At 36.7% G+C, this 21,806-nt stretch overlaps 1 protein-coding gene across 2 annotated transcripts in view; it reads right to left on the bottom strand.

The window, feature by feature from the left end:
- The window catches only part of RNF123 (ring finger protein 123), a 4,282,987-nt gene that overhangs the window by 3,000,989 nt on the left and 1,260,192 nt on the right, over window positions 1-21,806 (bottom strand). For both annotated transcript variants that reach the window (XM_044077780.1, XM_044077781.1), the window contains exon 20: window positions 21,475-21,595. In XM_044077780.1, the coding sequence (XP_043933715.1) occupies window positions 21,475-21,595 (121 nt within the window). The remainder of the gene's footprint in view (window positions 1-21,474; window positions 21,596-21,806) is intronic.

Below are 21,806 nucleotides of genomic sequence, written 5' to 3'. Positions count from 1 at the left end.
ACAGTTAGATGTTGCCAGTTCGATTCTCAGAGCGATTTCTGTGTGGCGACATGCGTGAATGGGCGTTTCTTCGTTACAGGTTGTGCATTAGGCCCGGCAAGCCAGTACGTAAAAATCTACTGCCAATCATTAGCGGATCGGAGTTCCGCTGTGGCGACCCCTAACCGGAAAAAGCCGAAAGACACAAACAAAAACTAATGAAGAGTTACAAGGTACTATTTTAGAGAAAATAAATGTGTTATTTTATGACATTAATAATCTTAAAAAAACTGCTTCAGTTTAAGGAAGCAGTATATATTCTTAAGTTCAACACTCTTTACCCATGTGGGTTAAATGAAGAGCTAAACTGGAGGCTGTTGATTTAATTGTTTAATTGTTTTATTTTTATAATTTTTAGTATTTAAGTAAGTTTTTTAGATGTTTTCTTTACTCCTTGAAGGCTTATTTAGCCGAGACGTCAGAGAAAGAGATATTCTTGTTTGGAATAAATTATCCATTGTGGTACCTGTGGCTGGTCGTATTTTATTTATAGTTTATAAGTAGTTGGAAGGCAAGTTACTGCTCTATAATTTTTAGGGTAGCATGCATGACCTCTCTCAAGTAGGAGCATTGTTTTACCTGTTGTTAGCCAGGTTGGTGTCTGCTCAGGGTGTGCATATAAATAGTTCTTACTCATGGCTAAATGTTGCAAAGATGTTAATACTTTTAACCAGAAGTTAGGCACTGCATCTGGGCCAGGTGTTTTCCAATTACAGGCTTTTCTTAACTTTGTTTTACTCTCTCTCTGGTTGTTACTTCATCCTATTTCATATCCTGTGCCTTTGAATGTCGTATACTTTTTCTCCTTCAATCCATTTAGCATCTTTATGTTCCACAGGTTCTTCATAAATACTTCTCTAAAATTTATCTAGTTCTTTTTTTTTGGGTGGTCTTTCAATTCCTTTTACCTTGTCTCCCAATTCTTTATAAAACTTTTTGGGGTCATCAATAAGTCATTTATTTTTTTTTTTTACTTTTCCTTTATATTTATCTGTGTATCTTCCAAGTTATTCTGCCTGTGCTGTTATTTTAATTTATTATTTGTGATAGTGCATATTACATCCTGATCCGTTATAATGCTGCTCATTGTTATTATCATGTCCATCTTTTTGAGTATTTTTGTTGATCTGTTCCCTCTTCTATACTCTTCTAACAGTGACACTTCTTGTCTTAACTGGTATTCGATTTCTCCCCTTCCCTTCTCTTACTATCCCTTTGTTCTTTTGGTATAATTTTATCTGTTATTAATTTAGCTGCACAGTAACATATCCTGTTTACTTCTATTACATCTCATGAATCTCTATGGACAGCCCTAACTATTGTGTTCATTTGTTTTATCAAACTTCTGACTTTTGGGGTTTTCTTGACCTTTTTCAGTCTATTTCTTTCATTGATCTTAATGCATCTATCTCTGTTAAATCAAGCAACTTTTCTCTTACCTCATTTCCTTCTAAACTGAGGGGATACTTTTGTTCTCCATTTTCTGCGGACATTCTATAGAAAGTTCTACAGCAAATTCCTGTGGCACATTCTCTTCAATTTCGTCCTGTGTCATCCGTTGTTCAGTCATATGGGGACTCACTAGCCTATCACTCCTCAACACTGACTGCTCCACAGTTGCAACAGTCTCCTTTTCCTTCCCTTGTTGTCCAGCTTCAAGTGAATGCTTATACTGGTTTCCTGTGGAAGGCTCCAAAATATCTTCATAATGTAACTGACCAGTTGCTTCCCATTCCACTGGTTTCTCCTTAATTTGGAGGTCTATTGCTCTATCCTATTGTGGTGCTTTCAGAGTTAGATTTTCCACACTGAATCCACTTCACTTTGCAGGTACTCCATAACTGAATACATATAACGTTGAACACAACAAATAACTCTTGCTTCTCCGTAAATGCAACGTTACTACCACAGAGGAAACGCTGTACAAACACCTGCAAATTTATCTTTTAGTTTAAAAAAAGGAACTGGAATTTACTCCATCAAATAAAACAAAATTAAAATAGTTAAGCACTTTCACTCACTGTATGTGGGCTTCATCAGAACAAAGTTACCAGCTGTCACTAACATTTAAATAACTTTTTAGGCGCCAAAAATTCAAAAAATGGTCCGCCCTTAAAGTAATATCACTAGATGTATATCTTTGTATATTTATACTATATAACACTTTTAAAATTCATAAATACACAATATACTAGAAATCCATGTACTTGTAATTATGTACTAGATTTTTTACTTACAATTATAAAGTATAAATTCTCTATTTAGATCCTAATATATACGTGCATTCTGATTATATAAAAATGTATTAGTTGTACAAAAATGTTTGATACATATAAAATAATATATATAAAAATTATTTGTATAAAAAACATTTATAAACATTAAATAACTGTGTACAATTCTATAAACATATCGACAATTCATGTGACCAAACCTACTTGATAAAATAACTATTACCATTATTACTATCAATACTACTTTTCTTACATATACTGTACTGATATTAACATTAATACAGTAAATTCTATACCAATAATATTAACTCTGTACATTCTGCGTGAATCTAATACTACATCTCTTGTGTTTCACACTATAATCTGTTAGTTAATATTGGTTTAAATGATATATAATCATTCATACCTGGTGGAGTTGATGCATCTGTATACAATTGCCACCATACTTCTCTAAACCCCAAAGTTTCCTTCCTATTACCTCCTTTTGAATTATGTTTTGTGTGTTCTAATATGGCAAATCTAAATTTATGTAATTCTCCATACTCTTCCATGTATCTATACAGTGCGTTGTTACAATCCTTCTTTTTGATACTATATAGGTGATCAAATATCCGCTTTTTAAAAGGTCTTTCTGTCTTTCCTATATAGTATTACAGGACATGCGCTTACTTTGCCATATAAATCACATAATTCGTGTTGAAATTACCCTGTCTAAATCTTATTTTAGTGTTGTTTAGATTGTCTAAGATAATTTCACCTTCTTCCATTATAACACAACACTGATTGCAACTTCCACATCTACTGGTGGATTTGTTATTGCTATTAATTGTATTCACCTCTTTATTCATCCCTCTATGCTCCAAAAGTTTTTGCATTTCTAGTATATTGTGTATTTATGAATTTTAAAAGTGTTATATAGTATAAATATACAAAGATATACATCTAGTGATATTACTTTAAGGGCGGACCATTTTTTGAATTTTTGGCGCCTAAAAAGTTATTTAAATGTTAGTGATAGCTGGTAACTTTGTTCTGATGAAGCCAACATACAATGGGTAAAAGCGCTTAACTATTTTAACTTTGTTTTATTTGATGGAGTAAATTCCAGTTTGTTTTTTTTAAATAAAAGATAAATTTACAGGTGTTTGCACAGTGTTTCCTCTGTGGTAGTAATGTTGCATTTACGGAGAAGCAAGAGTTATTTGTTGTGTTCAACGTTATATTTATTTAGTGGTCGTACCATGGAGGAGGTTGGTGCTCATTCTCCTGTGAGTTCTACCTCAGAGAAAAACGAATTAGACAGCATACGGGCAGAAGTTACGGCACTCAGAGGAGAAGTGAGCAAATTATTACAACTATTTACCGCTGCCGTTGATCCAGCAGATGGTAAAGGTATGGTGGGCGTTTCAGCCTGTTTAGCGAACGGAATTTCATTTACCAGCTGAGAGTGTTCAAGGGAAAGGTAAATGCGCAGAGGGGAAGCAGAGTAACGCACGGACGGAGGTCACAGCGGTCTTTGCAGATCCACTCAAGGAAGTACAGCGGGTTACATCAGCTAGTAGTGACGTATCGACAACTATGGGCATACCGAATGGTCAAGGATCAGGCACCAATAAAGCCAGAAGGATTAATGACATAGACATGCCAGATTTGCGTAAAGTGAGCCACGAGACAGCAGCAAACTTAATTCTACAGGCTTCACATTTGACTTTTCACTATATGAATATGAGGATGAAGAAGAGATACAGCAAATAGGTAAAAGATCTAAAAGAACTGTACCGGAGAAAACATATTCCAATGTGGTTGGAAAAGCCACCAATAAAGTTAAAGGTACTGTAGCATCTAATGCTCTAATTGAACTACCCAACAGAGTTAATAGCACTAAAGGCAACAAAGATGTGCATTTGCACACATTTTTGTCCACTAACTGTGATTTTGAGAATTATGAAAAAGGTCAAAATGTTAAAGCAAATGAAAAAGGTTTAGTGAACTACACATTAAGGGATTATATTTATTTGTTGGGTAAAAAATTTAATGCAATCAATGGTATTAAGTTGAATAATGCATATTTACACAAATGTCTAGCATTAGAAATTGTACCTATGGGATTGCATTTTTTTAAACAACCGATGGGTTTAAAATTAACAATGACTAACAGAAGTGAATTTAATCAACTATTTAATCAATTTGCGTTTAGTTATATGAAGTTGTTAATTAAATATAATGATGAAAAGCTTACCCTTTTGATGCAAGAAGTTGAGGAATTGAATCATAAAATTGTTAGTGATTTATTATTTAAACAATGTCAGAACTTATACAACAAGCAATTTCATATAGCAGTAAAAAAATAAAGATGGGATATGTCAGAAAATGTAAGAAGATTAACAAGGATATGGGGCTCAGTATAAAAGTGATCAAGCATATATGTGGAAAGAAATAGATTGTGAAAGTTTTCACAATACAAAGGGATATGAACAAGTAAAAGGAAATAATGAGAATAATACATATTACAGAGAGACACATGACAATGATAGGAATAACAGATCAAATTTTCAGAGGGGCTGGACACAGCAACATCAGACAAAGAGACAAATGGGGAGGGGTTGGAAACAGAATACAACTTATTACCAGAGGGGACCATACAAGGACAAGTACAGGAAATAAACAGAATATCGGTAGAGAATGACAAGGAAGAATGTAACAATATTGATAACATTTATGTGAATGGGATAGTACACAGTTGTAATAATTTTAAGATTTACAATTATTCTAATTTAACATTGAATAAGGCACATTTTGACCTTTTGTCTAAAGGGATGAAATATATTCCAACACCCCAATTTTGATTAGTGGATAATCTCTGTGAAGTAAAGTTATTCACGAGGAAACAATTTGTCAATCATGTTTAAGGATAAGACCAATAATATGGAACAGGGTACAGATATTAAGGCACACAAGTTAAAGAAAAAAAGTACATTTGTACCACCAATGCATACATATCTGGAGATTATGAAAAACAGGTGATTAAAGAAATATATAGACTTAAAAACAAAATAAGTACAGAAAAAATGCATCATAATCTTACAATAGAAGAAAAATAAATACTAAAAAAACTAAAGGGGGACAACAACATACGTGTAATGAAGCCTGACAAGGGAGGTGGAGTGGTCATTTATGATACACTGGAATACACCAACAAAATGTTTGACATACTCATACAGTCGGGTAATTATGAAACTGTTTCTATTAACGAGATCAATATAGCTTACCATTGCATAGACTCATACATAGAGGAGTTTTGGATAGATGATAGGATTACTTCAGATGTGTATGATTATTTTAAAATACAGTACCCGGTATTAGCTACATTAGTGGGTATTCCCAAAATACATAAAGATATGTTTTACCCTCCATTTAGACCCATTGTATCAGGCAGTCACTCCAAAACGTTTCCATTAGGGGTTGCAGTAGACACTTGGTTGAAACAGATTTACATGCAAATTTCACATCAGGTTAAAGATTCTTGGGAATTCTTAGGTAGTTTTCCTACTTACATTGAACATAACAGATGTCTATATGTAATGATAGATGTAATAGATCTATTTTCATGCATTCAGAAAGATCTAGGATTAGAAGCGTTTTGTAATAGTATTAGAAAACATACACATATAGGATGGGAAAAGATTTGTTTGATTATGGAGTGTATGTCTATGGTATTGGATCATAATTACATTTATTTTGAAGGTGAACATTATAGACAAAAAAGGGGTGTTGTGATGGGTTCAGCGTGTGCGCCAATTTTTTTGCAAATTTGGTTATGTTGGATTGGGAGGAAACTGTTGTATTTCCCAACACCATGTTTAAGTATGTGAGACATTATTCCAGATTTTTAGACGATATTTACATCTTATGGGAAGGGAGTTCAGATGAACTTGATTCTTTTATAACATTATTGAATTCCAGCAGTGAATTTCTTAAATTCACACATTCAGTTAGTAGAAATGGTAGAGCTTATCTGGATACCTTTATTTCCTACAATGAAAAAGGATTTAAATCTCACATTTATACAAAAAGTACATTCTCTAACGATTATTTACAGTATATGAGTAACCATCCTAGGAAACAGTTGTACAATACATTTAAAGGGCAATGCATAAGGGCAGCCCGTATGACATCTAGGTATGAGGAAATGGTGGATGAATTAGAATATATAACTGAATTATTTAACGAAAGAGGGTACAATAAGGAAATGATGACAAATATTAAACATTGTCATTCACGAATGTGGAAAAAATATCCACCATTATTAGGAACATACAAGGGAGAGAATAGAACAAGTAATATTAAAGAAGTGAAAGGCACAGGAGTGAAATATCAACGTGCCTGTGTACTTGAATATGGTCCCCATGTATATCAGATTAAGAGAAACTATTGGTGGATGATGAATTGAAAGAGTTAGTAGGTAATAAACCACATTTTGTGTACAAGATGGGATGTAACCTTAAAAAATGTTTGGAGCATAGAGGGATGAATAAAGAGGTGAATACAATTAACAGTAATAACAAATCTACCAGTAGATGTGGAAGTTGCAATCAGTGTTGTGTTATAATGGAAGAAGGTGAAATCATCTTAGACAATATAAACAACACTAAAATAAGATTTAGACAGGGTAATTGCACCACGAATTATGTGATTTATATGGCAAAGTGCAGCGCATGTCCTGGATACTATATAGGAAAGACAGAAAAACCTTTTAAAAAGTGTATATATGATCATCTATATAGTATCAAAAAGAAGGATTGTAACAACGCACTGTATAGACACACGGAAAAGTATGGAGAATTACATAAATTTAGATTTGCTATATTAGAACACACAAAACATAATCCAAAAGGAGGTAATAGGAAGGAAACTTTGGGGTTTAGAGAAGTATGGTGGCAATTGTATACAGATGCATCAACTCCACCAGGTATGAATGATTGTATATCAATTAAACCAATATTAACTAATAGATTATAGTGTGAAACACAAGAGATGTAGTATTAGATTCAAGCAGAATGTACAGAGTTATTATTATTGGTATAGAATTTACAGTATTAATGTTAATATTATCCGTACAGTATATGTAAGAAAAGTAGTATTGATAGTAATAATGGTAATAACAGTTATTTTATCAAGTAGGTTTGGTCACATGAATTGTCGATACGTTTATAGAATTGTACACAGTTATTTAATGTTTATAAATGTTTTTTATACAAATAATTTTTATATATATTATTTTATATGTATATTTTTTATATTGTGTCAAACATTTTTGTACAACTAATACATTTTTATATAATCAGAATGCACGTATATATTAGGATCTAAATAGAAAATTTATACTTTATAATTGTAAGTAAAAAATCTAGTACATAATTACAAGTACAAGTATTTCTAGTATATTGTGCATTTATGAATTTTAAAAGTGTTATATAGTATAAATATACAAAGATATACATCTGGTGCTATTACTTTAAGGGCGGACCATTTTTTGAATTTTTGGCGCCTAAAAAGTTATTTAAATGTTAGTGACAGCTGGTAACTTTGTTCTGATGAAGCCCACATACAGTGGGTGAAAGCGCTTAACTATTTTAACTTTGTTTTATTTGATGGAGTAAATTCCAGTTCGTTTTTTTTAAATAAAAGATAAATTTACAGGTGTTTGCACAGTGTTTCCTCTGTGGTAGTAACGTTGCATTTACGGAGAAGCAAGAGGTACTCCATAACCTCAGTTTCTATTTCTTTAACTTCTCCACTACAAATCTTTTCTGTTTTTCCTCTTTGTATTCTTATTTTTTGTATTGTAAATTTTCCATGTGTGGATTCCTTTGCCTGTATTTCTCTTCAAATATCTTTGGTGCTGCTCTTTTTGTATTGATTAGTTTTGCTTTCTCATTTTCATAAATATTAAACCACATTAAATCTCTTTTTCTTTCCCATGTCCATATTTCTTCTTCAGAAGTCACCTGATCTTCCTGTTTCTCCTTACTTTGGGGACTCATTCAATCATGCTGTGAGTAACCTGTGTTAGACCTTCTACACCATATCCTTTACTTCGCAGGCATTCCATATCTTCAGCTTCTATATTTTTTAACTTCTACAGCATTAATCTTCATTTCTACATTCTCTCTTTATGATATTATTTTCTTTATTGTGAAATTTTTCATATCTGGATGCCTTTGCCTACATTTCTCTCTGAATATCTTTGGGGCTGCCTTTTTTGTATCGATTAACTTGGCTTTCGACTTTGCATAAATATTGCATTGTATCAAATCTCTCTCTTTCCCAAGTCCATATTTCTTTTTTATACTTTTCAAAAAACTCTAGGTTTTGTTGTTTATATTTTCACACTTCCTTAGATGCTTCTTTTTCCAAACAGATAAAAGCTACTTGGACTATAAATTTTTTTTTTTTTTTTACAAATCTGTTGTATTAACACACATTTTTATTTGAGGCTTCTGACAGTTTTTCTTGTGGAAGCATTTCTCTTTCCTCCAATTTCTTGCAATCTTTTTATATATCTTGTATATGGAAATTCTGGGCTTTTTCCAAAATTGTAACAATACATAATTTCTTTCTCATCCTCAATAGTCCACTTTATCATCCTTATGGCTCTTCTTTGGCCTATCAGTTTTTGTAATTTCTGTGGACTACTACTACCTTCTGGAAAAAGGGGGTCCTTCCTCCTGTGGGCCTGGCCTTGCCCCATTGTAGAAATGTTTCTATATTTTGAGGATTCTATACTGTCATTTTGTTCCAGTCCTAGCACCAGTGCGCCTACCAGGATTGGGCAGTTTTTTGTCCTGGGTCTTGTGCACCCAGCAATCTTTTTGAAATTTTGACCTACTTCTGTCCATGATCTATGCTATATAAAATACAGTCTATATATCACTGTCATCTTGGTGAGACTTTGTGAAAAACAGGGTCCACCTCTTGAAGATACTCACCAAGACTTGAGGATGAATTCAGTTTCATCAATACTACTCTCCGTTGCTTGCTGACTTCTCTCTCCATTCGGATCCTCATTTTTCTCGTGTACTGTGGCTAATGATATCAAAGTTCACTGATGCCACGAGACCAACAGCTTTGAGGAACTCTCTTGCTGAGGCCACGTCTAGCAGAGAGAAATCCAAGAAAATGCACTAAATGCACTAAAGTCCACACTTTGTCTTATGGCAGGTAGCCCCCCCCCAACACTTTGCTCTCAGGGTAGTTGCCCCTCCCCCCCAGCTATGCTACCGAGCTTTATAAACATCTTTCAACGCTTTTAAGAGAGACAGGAAATAGCAACAGAATTGGTCATCTTGTCCTTTATAAAGTCATATATAACCTACCTAGCTCTGGAGTGGTTCCTGACTTCTCCCAAGCAAAAACATTACTAAATCTAGTAATTGAGTGAGGAAAAGTGAATGCTTGTTTGGACTTAAGCTCATGTTCACCTTCCAAAGAATAAGAGTGACTGGACTCAGTGTCAACTAAGAAGTCACCATTACCATCATCAGATTCATCATCATTCTCTGAAACAATAGAAAGGTCTCTGGCCTAACCAGCACTAGAGCCATGTAGGGGAACACAACCACCAGATATGGCGGTCTACTGAACACACTCACCCAAGCTAACCACATCAGTCTTATAAACAGCTGCAGTCTTTTTATCAGCTGTATGACGAAGCTTCCGTTTTCTTTTCTTGTGAATTTCACTACCAGATGAAATATCTGGGGACAGATTATTATTTCTGGCAAGAGGTTCCTTACTCCAGACTACTCCTGCTCCTAAAAGGTTTGATTCTCTCATACCTGTGCCAGGTACTCGAACAGTCCTGGAGGATGCGTCTAACCATAGCTGCCAGCAAAGTTACACTAGCAGCACATGGGGCAAAAGGTAAGTGGCCTGTGGGCCAAGTAATAACCCCAACAGAATCACTAACTGTAGTCTGGGGCATATTTTTATTTATTTACTTTGGTGCAACCAGATTTGTTATGGAGGGTGCCAGAGTTGGGATCCATCAAGTTACTGGAGAGAACACCTAACAGTACTGGATAATATATATATATATATATATATATATATATATATATATATATATATATATATATATATAAAGCATTTAAAGTTTCTAGCAATTAGTATGCCCCACACAACTAAACTGCCAAACTGTAGTATTATCAAGAAAAAAACAGTTTGAAACATGTTCGAAATTCTTTTACAACTGTCAGAAATTAAAGAATTTCCAGTACACAAAGTCCACATACCAAAGTAATCAATTTGCCACAAACAAGTGCTAAAAATTACCTTCACACACTTTAACCATGTTAAACTGACATAAAATTATGATTGATAGCAATTTAAAATGAAAATTATGTACTTATTATAAGGCTAGATCCTTTCTTCCCAATTCGTTTGATATGACATATGGGTCCTCAAGCCTCCACTCACATCAGATCTAGCCAGTTTAGTGCTCCATCCTCAAGTCCTTCCAAACTCTTTCCTTCCTAGAATGTCCTGCTCCACCCATGGTTAGTTCCCACCGAGTTTGGAGCCTGAACTTCAAAGTACACTTGCACTGCCTTTGATCCAGGAAGAAAGGTCTCTCAATTCCAACAAACTGGCAGAGGAAAGGAGAGCAGATTGATGTATCAGATGGAATGGGATGAAAGGACCTATCATTATGATAGACATAACTTTTGTATCCTATTCATACAGTCCGTATGATCTGAGGGATTCACCATGTAATTTCGAAATACTGAAATCCCGAATTTCAGTATTTCAAAATTACATAGCCGAACACACAAAATAACGAAACCCTAAAACCGCAAAATTCAAAATCCTGATGGTGCACTACAGATATAGCACACACAAACACATACACACAACCCCCCCCAACTCAAACATAATATCCTATACTACAGATAAACAGGGGTGCAAGGCCACCCCACCCCCCCTACTTATATATATACTAACTCCGAGATCGCACAGACACACACAGGTAACTCACTGCCATACATTATACACACCCTCGCGCACACACACGTCACAGTCAAAACACACACTGACATACACTAAAGCCCCTAACCAGCACACACACACATACATACCCAAACTCACATCTTACCATTCACACACCACAACACCATAAGCACTAATTCAAAATATCTGTACTTCGGGATTTTGAATTTCGTGCTTCTGGTGTTCTGGGATTTCAAGACTTCGCTATTATAATTTCGAAATACTGAAATTCGTGATTTCAGTATTTCGAAATTATATAGGGAACCTGATCTGACATGGGTCAGAAATTCCAGCTACATGATTCCAGGTTGGTGTCAAGACGAGATCTTTCAGGACAGAAGCTCCAAAGGAAGCTCTGGCTCTGGAAATTAAGTCTAACTTATAATGCTCAACAAAGATGCGAGTAGAAGAGAATGTAGCTGCTTGACAAATGTCATCCAATAATACAGAGCTGAAGAATACAGATGAAGACGCCATGGTTCTGATGGAATGAGCTCTGGGCTGAGATAGCCATCTAGACAAGGAAATCTTAGCATCCTTTTTGCCCGGCTTGTTCTGGGCAAAGGGTACAAATAGTTGCTCATCTTTTCTGAAGGGATTTGCCCTGTGGAGATAGAAATGAAGCTGCCTGTGTACATTCAATGCATGCAAAATGTGTCCTCCTGCATTTTGATAATTTGGTAAGAACACTGACAGATGTATGGGCTGAAAGAGGTTGGTCTTGGAAGCCAATTTAGGAACAAAGTGCTGGTTCTCAAGTTAACCCTAACCCTGTTAAACATGATATAAGCAGAAAGACAGGATAGGGTGTTGTTGTTGTTGTGTCTTTCGGCTTTTCTCGGTTAGGGGTCGCCACAGTGGAACTCCGGTCCGCTAATGATTGGCAGTATATTTTTACGTGCTGAGTTGCCGGCTCTGACGCACAACCTTCAACGAAGGTACACCCATTCACGCATGTCTCCACACAGAAGACGCTCTAGCTGAGAATCGAACGGGGCAATGTCTTACTGTGTGGCGACAACACTACCGCAGCACCGCCAGGATAGGGTGTACCGTTCTGAAAATCTCTTGGTCAGAGTGATAGCCACCAGAAAGACAGTTTTCCAGGAAAAAAATGTTTAACTCTGTAGATGCTGTTGGCCCAAAAGCAGCTTTAGAAAATGTTTCTAACACAAAAGTCCCATGGATAGCAGGATCCTTAATGGGAGGTCACAACTGGAAGGTACCCTTAAGAAAGGCTTTCCACAGTCTATGAGAAGCCAGTGAAGAGACCTGAAAGCCAATGAGAAAGCAGAAAACAGCTGCAACTGTATCTTGGCAGCTGAGAAGCTGGAACCAAAGGAAAACATGGAGGATAAAAAATGTAAAACATCTCCGATATGAGCTGAAAAGGATTCAGCCCATATAGAAAATCTTTTCCATTTACTGTGACAAACTCTACATAAAGAAGACTTCTGCAAAGCTGTGAGGATGTGAACCACATCAGTGGGAAGAGATGTATTCCATGCCATTATGTGAACTGGAGAAACCAAGCAGTTAGCTTCAGGTTGGGAATATCTGGGTGAGGTTCTCCAGAAGGGGTGAGTTATGAGATCCAACAGTGGCTCAAGAAGCCAAGACAGCTCCTTCAGTTAAGGTTTGAGGAGATGAAATCACATCTGTCTGGGTCAAAAACAGGACTATAAGGATGACTGTGACCGTGTACCTTGTGACGTCCTCACCCTGGGCCAGTAATCAAGGAGCCTGAATCCTCATCACTGACCCCGGAGAGGGACATTCACTTGGAATACAAATGGATATACTCAATATTTCCAGATGCAGACCTCTCTGCATCAAGCACGACTTACATTAACAGCACACAGGGAGCATACTCAGCCCAAGGTCTGGTTTTCTCTGTCTCCCTCCAGATCCCCAGTAAGACCCCCACTGACACAGCTGTAGGATTAGGTCCTCAGCCAAGTATCCAAACCAAGTCCTCCAGCACCATCTCTGTGAAATCAGTGCTTCATGTCCAAGCCCCAAATAGCGGACATACACACACAGATTTCATCTTCACATACATACAAACCTGGGGAAGGCTGACAGAGATTACCCGTTCTACCAACTTTGCCCAGACTATAAGTTAGACTCACTGTCATCAGTCAGTTACTAAAGCTCTTAAAAGGGTATCCAGTTATACTGAGTAAAATTAATATTAATACAAATGGCAATGTTGATCAAACAGCAAGGCTTTCAGGAGTGGCCAGAGTTGACACCAAATGCATGTAAGTACTCTCAAAGGTTAAAATGTTTCTCTAAAAGACCAACCACAATGAGATGTTTAAATATATTTAATAATAAATAACAAAAACATGAAAATACAAGATATCTATTTACAGTAAACACCAGAAGTTCAGCACAAAAAATAGTGTACATAACACAGCTTGAAAGACTCACACAGTTACAGAAAAACAATACTTAACTATTCTCACTATATTTTCTTAACTGATTTACATACTTACTAGCACAAGGCAAGATGAAGTAGGTGAGTTGTCTTCTTCTTTTTTCAGATCCAAGAACAAACTGCCTAGCCTTTATGAGAAACTTCTCAATACAATATCCAAATATTATTTCAGAGTTGATTACACAATGACCTCCCATCTGGTCATCTGACTCTTTCTCACACTCATCAACACTAGAAGCTGCCAGGATTTTAGCACCTACATGTCAATAATACATGCACAAAAGCATTGCTCAGATCTGGTACAGCTGCTGAAGTCCTAAAACAATTACAAACTTCTATTCCTCCTACAGAGACTAGCAAACCATGTTTCTTACAGACATTGCATCACTGGCTTCAATCAAAACTGTTAAAGAACATCTTTATAGCCTAGGCCCAGCATTTAATTTCTTTACTATTTTTAAGTTTGAGCTTAACCTCTTCTCTTCCAGTATCCTCGGTTACAATACATACATTTAAACAGTTACAATAATGCATGCACATTTCTTTGCTTTCCAACAGGGTATACTGTTGATACATTTTTAACACAAGAAGCTTCACAAACACATTTCAGACACAAGCATCTGTACAAATCAGTTTGATATACAAATGACATACGATTCCTTACAAAATTCCACCTAGCTGTGCTTGCATATATTACACATCCACTGCCCTACTACTTCTGGTATGACTGGCAGTACTTCCTATTGTCACATACCGAATAACTTTCTGAAAGAACTTGGTCATGAGCAGAACTGGAGGATAGGCATAAACTAACCCTGAAGGCTAACAATGGGATAATAGAGCATCCCTTGAAGTCTGTCCCTCATGAGAGAGAATGGCAAAATAGCTGTTACACTTCGTGTTGTGGAAGGTTGCAAATAGACTGCAGCAGGCTTTGCACCAGCGTCTAAAAATTTCCCTGACAAATGGCGGATTCAAAGACCACTTGTGAAGCAACAGGAGGTTTTTGCTGAGACTGTCTGTTGGATCGTTGAACATTCCAGGGATGTGTTTTGCTGTAAGAAACTTGCGCATGGCCATCACCACTGCCACAGTATCATGGTCCTGTGAAAAAGCAAAAAAGATCTGGTTTCCCCTTGCTTAAGTATCAGACTGCTGAAAATTGCCTTTGACTCTAGGACATCTATGTGAAGATAAGCCACTGATTCTGAGCAAAAACCTTGAACCATTCTCTTTTTGCAATGCCTCCCCCTATCCTGGAAGAGAATGCATTCATGGGCAGAAAGACCAGTGAAAAATGAAGTCACCAGTTTACGGGAGTTCTGCATGACTGAGTTAGCATGATGGGTTGAGAAAGGGAATCGCCCTTATAAGATCATGGTGACTGCAGCAACTGTAGCATCCTCATGTGGTAATGAGCAAACTCCATCATCAGAATCTATAATGCCATGAGGTTCAATACCCTCAATCAACTTTACATGGTGCGATCAAACTCAAAGATTTTGCATTGCATTCCTTAAGGATGTAATTCTGTCTTGTGGAACAGAAATCAGAGTAATAGCTGTGTCTAAATGGCACCCCAGGAAGACTAAATGCGAATAGGGTGTCAGGTTGGATTTCCCCAGACCGACAGAAATGCCCAGGGAAGCACAAAGTTGAAGTAGATAATCCCTTGCTTGCAGAAGAGATTTCTTGGAAGAGGCAGCTAGGAACCACATTCCCAAATAAGGAAATATGAATCCCAGAAAATGTAGATGAGTTGCTACTACAGCTATGCATTTGGTGAACATCCTGGAGGATGAGAAGAGACAGAATGCCAGGACTGCAGAAATCTCCTGGACTCCTCCTCTAATCTTATGTGATTGTGTGTGGTGATCTAAAGAGTACATCTGTTCATTCTTTTGAAGACATGGAAGAACTGACTGCACCAAGACCGTTCAAAAGCAATTAGTTGTTGAGGAGACTTGGGTCCAAGATGGGCTGGAGGTCCTTTGTTATCTTTGGAATCAAAAAGAATCATGAATAAAATTCTGACCCGATCTGGTCTGGTGGGAACTTCTGTACATCTCTTTTCTGAAGAAAAACTCAAACCTCTTGCATAGTGGTCTTTGCTTGACTGGGTGATTCATCCATTCAGTAATGGAAGGGGAAGAGGTAAGGGAACTTCCAAAAATGGAATGCAATACCTTCTGGGCATGATCCCTCTTACTCATTTTGTCTTGTGTGATGGTGACCCATAAATGAGGGCACAGGGATATGCATTCACCTTCTACTGCCAGAGTGGAGCAGTTAGGCAAACATTCAGGAATTATCAAGGTGTTTGCCAGAAAAGGGCCATTGGAAACCCTGGTTCTGCAGACCATCCCAACTTCATGGCCTGCATCCACTGAAGTGGCTTCCTCTACTCCAGCCAACACTGAAAGAAGAAGAAGAAGAAGAGATATAATGACACCTGGACCTACAAAACCAGAGTGAACGAGGCCTCTTTTGGTTCCTGTTAAGCAGGAACTGAGGGGTCTCAAATTTCAATCCTACTGCAGAGAGGGCCTTCTGTCCTACGTGCTCCTCTGCATCCTTTCACTGTGAAACCAAACAGGGTGGTTCCTTCAAAGGGGGGGGGGGAGGTTGTGAAGGATGCTTTAAAATTATCTGCAAAACCACATAAATGCAGCCAAGCATGGCACCTCATGGTGATGCCCGACCTGGCTGTTCTCACTGCTCCATCTGCCACATTATGCAAAGGTACATGGGGAGGTTGGCGATGCCAGACATGTTCAATGGAGTGGCTTTGAGCTGCTTCTGTGACTCTGACATAAGATTCTTCAGAGAAGATAACATTTTCTAAGTGAGATCCCTCTGGTATCTTTGTCTTATGAGCAGTGGAGTTCAAGCCCGAATGGCAAAGGTGCTGAAAACATTTGTCAACTTCCCCAGTCTATCCGTTGCTCAGGACTACTCGTTGGGCACATGGATAGATGAGTCTTTAAACAGCTCTTTTTCAGTGGCAGCCATGATTATGGACTCTACTGGAGGTGTTTTTGCTCAGAAAGGTTTGTCCTTTGGAGGAAGGAGGATTTTATCCAGATCCTTGGAAGTGATCCATAGGTGTCAGGGCTCCTGCCAAGACTTCATTATCACCATCCTACTAACTTTTCAGTGGGGGGGGACCACCCAGGATGTAGGAGTTGTTGTGTACTTCTCAAACAGTACCACCTCATCCCTTCTATCTCATAAGCTTCAGGATTTCTCTACAGGAAGCATCTTTGGGTTGGGATTATGGAGAACCCTCTCCATCCTCCCAGTCAGTATTTGAAGTGACTTTTAAGTCCATATGTTTCCTCTTGCATGTCCAGCTTCTTAGGTGGCTCAGGGTATGAGGTTGCAGAGTCCTCCAAAGACCATCTCTGCACTGTGGCAAGACGTTTGGGGTCAATGGAATGAAATTGACCACAGGATACCTTTGCAGAAGTCAACACAACAGAGTTTGGGTCACAGTGGGACTGCACTCAGTGGAGAATGTCGATCCATCCTAGCAACCGGAAAGCCCATCAATCTATAGCAGGATCCAAGGACATCACAGCCATGGTTGGATACAACTCTCCAACAGTACAGTTGATTCTCCTCAAGTCCAACATCTTCACCAACCCTTGAAGCAGAGACCTAACATTCACTAAATAATAAATAAAACACAATGGAGGGACAGGTTTATAACTCTGAACACTCCAAACTTCTGGAGTAAATGTCTCCTACATATTAAGCAGTATAACATGCTATCTTTATAGCATAAACTAGATGACAGGATGGGTATCCTCAAATTTACTCCATGATTGACCAGAATGTAAAGGGAATAAACAAGAAAACATATGTTTAAATTGGTAAAACAGAAACTTGTAACAAATCAATGAAACAATTAGTATCATTATAAAGCACAATCCCACACAAAGCCTGCTACACTATCCATGTCATAACAATGAACATTTAAGTGCTCAGTTAAACCCATTCCAGACTGCCCCCAAAACTGCCAATATACTTCAAGTGTCAGTCAAAAAAAAATCTCCAAAACTATACTACTGCACAAAAAATCTTAACCCCCACCCTTTAAAAGTAATACAATGGAACAGAAAAATTTTCCACTGTTTCCTTCTGTTCTGGTACTTGCAAACAAGACCTGTCGGTATGACCTCTCAACATTCAGCGTTAGCTTCAACAACCATAAGAAATCTTCTGATGTACAATGGCACCTTCTCTTCCAGCTACTTTTTTTTAATCCACATCAGTCAAAACAAAGAACATATATACAGAGGTACACATATGCATAAAACTGCATCAGTCTCAAAAAGACAAGTGACAACAAATGACAGAAACTACATGGTTAAATGTTCCTACTAAACATTTTTACTAGACAGTCAACGTCTTCCCAATCTCCAAATCCATCTGCAAAGCAGAAATTTCACCTTCGGTAATATACCTTATAATAATTATAAATTGCAAAACAGACTGCAGGAGAAAGATCAATTCATTCCAGTAATACTCATTCCAAGTTCAACTACTCTCCATGATAGTTCTCATCTGATCCATGATCCTGTCACTACGGTGCTTTAATAATCTATTTCCTCCCCCATCTGTCTTCTTTACATCCTATAATAGGTTAAAGGCCATTTAAACACCAAACACTGCATTCATTAATATCGCCTTTAAAAGTTTTTACCGCATACTTTTCAAGTGTCTCATCCCTGACCACCACTAGTCCAATATATCATATCATGTAATATATAATTATATAATATGATGTCTACATCATAGTATAAATATGGTGAGACTACTCAAGATTGGAGACATGTAATTATTAAACTTGCCTTTAAGGGAAAAGGGAGTGGGACAAACCTGGAGTCATACAGACCCTTGCGTCTACTTTTACTTTGTGTAAAAATAATGGAGAAAGTAATATTGGATACTTTATTATCAGAACTGGACAGGTTGGGACTTGAAACCATATATCAGCATACATATGTTGAAAATACATCTATTACCACTTGTAACATGATGTTCTTTAACGATACAATAATAGCTATGAATGAAAAATTGTGCTGCAATGTAATTTAAATAATTTTAACTTCATTATTTGACAGGGTTAAACACAAAACACTGATCAATAAAATTAGAACTAGGTACTGATGTAGTCTTGATAAGATGGATAGCTTCGTGCATTACAAATAGGACATGGCAAGTATCATACAGCAATAAGACAAGTGAAATTCAAGGTTACAGTCAGGGCATCCCACATGGCTCTGTCTTAGGCCCATACTTGTTAAGATTGTACCTTTCAAATATTATTTTCTTCATCTGAGATGCTCTACAGCATGTATGCAGATGACTTGAAAATGAGTAAACTGATTACATGTGTTACAGATAGGACATGTCAGCAAAAGAACTTGGCGAAATTGACCATTTAGGCACAGGAGAATAATATGCAGATAAATACATCAAAAGCTAAGCATATGAGATTTGGGAGACAAACAATCTCTTTAAATATCTTATTAGAATGGTCTCAGGTCTAATTTATCACATACTGATCTACATAACAAATATGACTACAGTAAACTCTCAGCTAACCGGCACCTATGGGATTGGTAGATGCCGGATAAGTGTAGTTTCTGGTTGCTTGACAGTTACTATTAAAAATAGACCTGACAAATACCATACCATAAACAACGTGCTGATTTGATTTTAATATTGAAACACAGTAATTAAAAGCTTGCCTGGAATAACATTTTAAACTTATATTTCAGTTAGAAAGCGTGGCACACGGAACGGTTTTCAGTGACATACTGAGTGGATTGGAAATGAATGAACTGAATAGAGAGAGTGAATGCATGTATGAAAGCAAAGGTGAAAGTGTGTGACATCGGACAAATGCATGAAAGCTGAAGTGTGTGTGTGAGTGAGAGATTTCGAGAGAGAATGTGCAATCTGGTGCAAACTGACTTGAGTATGGAGTGAGTGTTGACATTTCAGCGATTTGACTTCTTTGGTTTGACTTGTTCTCAGGTTGGGGAGAAAGGGAATTTATTTGCATCTTCCTTTTTAAAACTCAAACTGTAAAAATGTAAGGCATGTTTCACGGGGGAAAACAAAATGCAATACATAAAAAACTGAATTATTCACACTGTACTGTATTTCTTCGATTTTCTTCTGGTTGCTTGAGTTCTGGTTAACTGAGAGTTTACTGTTTTGAGTTCTTCCTCTCATATTTTCTCTAGCTCATGTTACTGTTTTTTCACTGCACTTTACTATGAAACATATGTTCTATTTTTTCTCACTGCAACATTTTTTCACTCTTATGCTTTTTAACTGTAACAGGATATTTTGTGATTTTAAAATATCTGTACTTGATGTTTTGTAGTGTAACCTGATACTTTGTGATTTGAGATATCAGTATTGATTTTTGAAAGATTGCGATTCTGGAGCTTTTCTCCCCGGGCCTCCACTAAAAATGGGCACTTTCTGGCCCAGTCAGACTTTACCAGTACACAAATGTCAAATAAATAATAATTAAATATTTAATACAGCACACAGTGATTGAAACTGTAGACTCATTTAAGGACCTGGGTACATGAGTAAATCCAACTTTGATTTTTTCTAATCATATCAACCAATTAGTTAACTATAGATCTTACAGGATATATAAAAAGATTTATAAAGTCTACAAATTCAGAAATGATGAAGTTATTGTTTAATTACATTAGACCCAAACTTGAGTATAGATAGAATAACAAGCAATAGAAGACTGGAAAGAGTACAGCAGAAATTTTACCATCGGCATCCATGGATGTGAAAATTTAATTTATTATCAACGACTGAAATATCTGAACTTGTATAGTGTCTGCCACAGATATTTAAGAGGAGAACTTATTTAGATATATATAGGACATTTAGAGACAACTACCTCTAGGGATGTTTGGGATTATCAAAAATAGAGAATCATCAGACAACTATGTAGAAAATTCTATAGAAACGAGAAGTGTACTAACTGGTTCTCTGAAAGAGCAGCTGATGAATGGAACAGACTACCAAATTACATTAAAGCAAGCACTATTTTTTAACAACCTGGACACTTACTATGGGAACAACTGTTTTGGTATATTGGCAAGCTAGAAGGGCATTAATACCAGTGCATGAAATATCTGTATGTATGTATAATATAAGTATATATATATAGTCCTTGAACGTAGCAAGCCCCTGCAATCATAATGTAACACTCTCACTTGACATTGTAACTTCTAAAACAACAGGTATAATCTTCAGCACTGTCATTCTAAGAAAACTTGAGGTCAGAGCACGATATCTCATTAACCAAGGACAGACTACATTCTGCCAACCAGAGCATTAGTCAGAAAACAAAATTCACATCACTATGTCCACCCATAGATCACTATAGCTGGACAAAGCAAAAATTAGAAATGACTGCCTATATTTCATGTTAGAAAAAAAAAAGAATTAGTTGCTGACAGAGGAAAGATGCACCATGCATACAGATTGCACAAGTATGTATTGAATGACATTACTGCATTAAAAAAAAAATAATAATAATAACTTGCTTTTCTACTCTCTTACACTTCTGAAAATGAGGCATCAGTTTTATTAGTCTAGGAAGCTTCAAGGAGCCACAAAAACTGAACTCTCAAAGTACAAAGTTTGAAATCAACATACCTGAACTTGGAAGTGTGGATGTATTTTTCGACCTGTATTCATCCCAGTATTTTCTCACTGCTGTGATTAGACGGTGTGTGAAACATACCATATACTCTGGAGGGCATAAAATTGTGGGGTTCTATGGAATAGATGACAAAATGAAAATGAGAATACAACCACCGCAAAGTAAAACATAAAACAGGAAAGGCAGCTGCATAAAAAAGGAACAAAGACGACTTATGACTAACAAAATGGAAACTGATGGTCAAAAAGGGACCTCACACAACAGCTACTGAATGAATGTTTCTGTTTGTTACTACAGACAACTGAAAAGGCAGATGGCAAGTTAC

This window comes from Protopterus annectens, chromosome 7.part0, assembly GCF_019279795.1.
Source record: "Protopterus annectens isolate FY-2018-M chromosome 7.part0, PAN1.0, whole genome shotgun sequence".
NCBI lineage: Eukaryota > Metazoa > Chordata > Ceratodontiformes > Protopteridae > Protopterus > Protopterus annectens.
The sequence above is the reverse complement of the archived record's forward strand: the minus strand, read 5'-3'. Positions and strand labels throughout refer to the sequence as shown.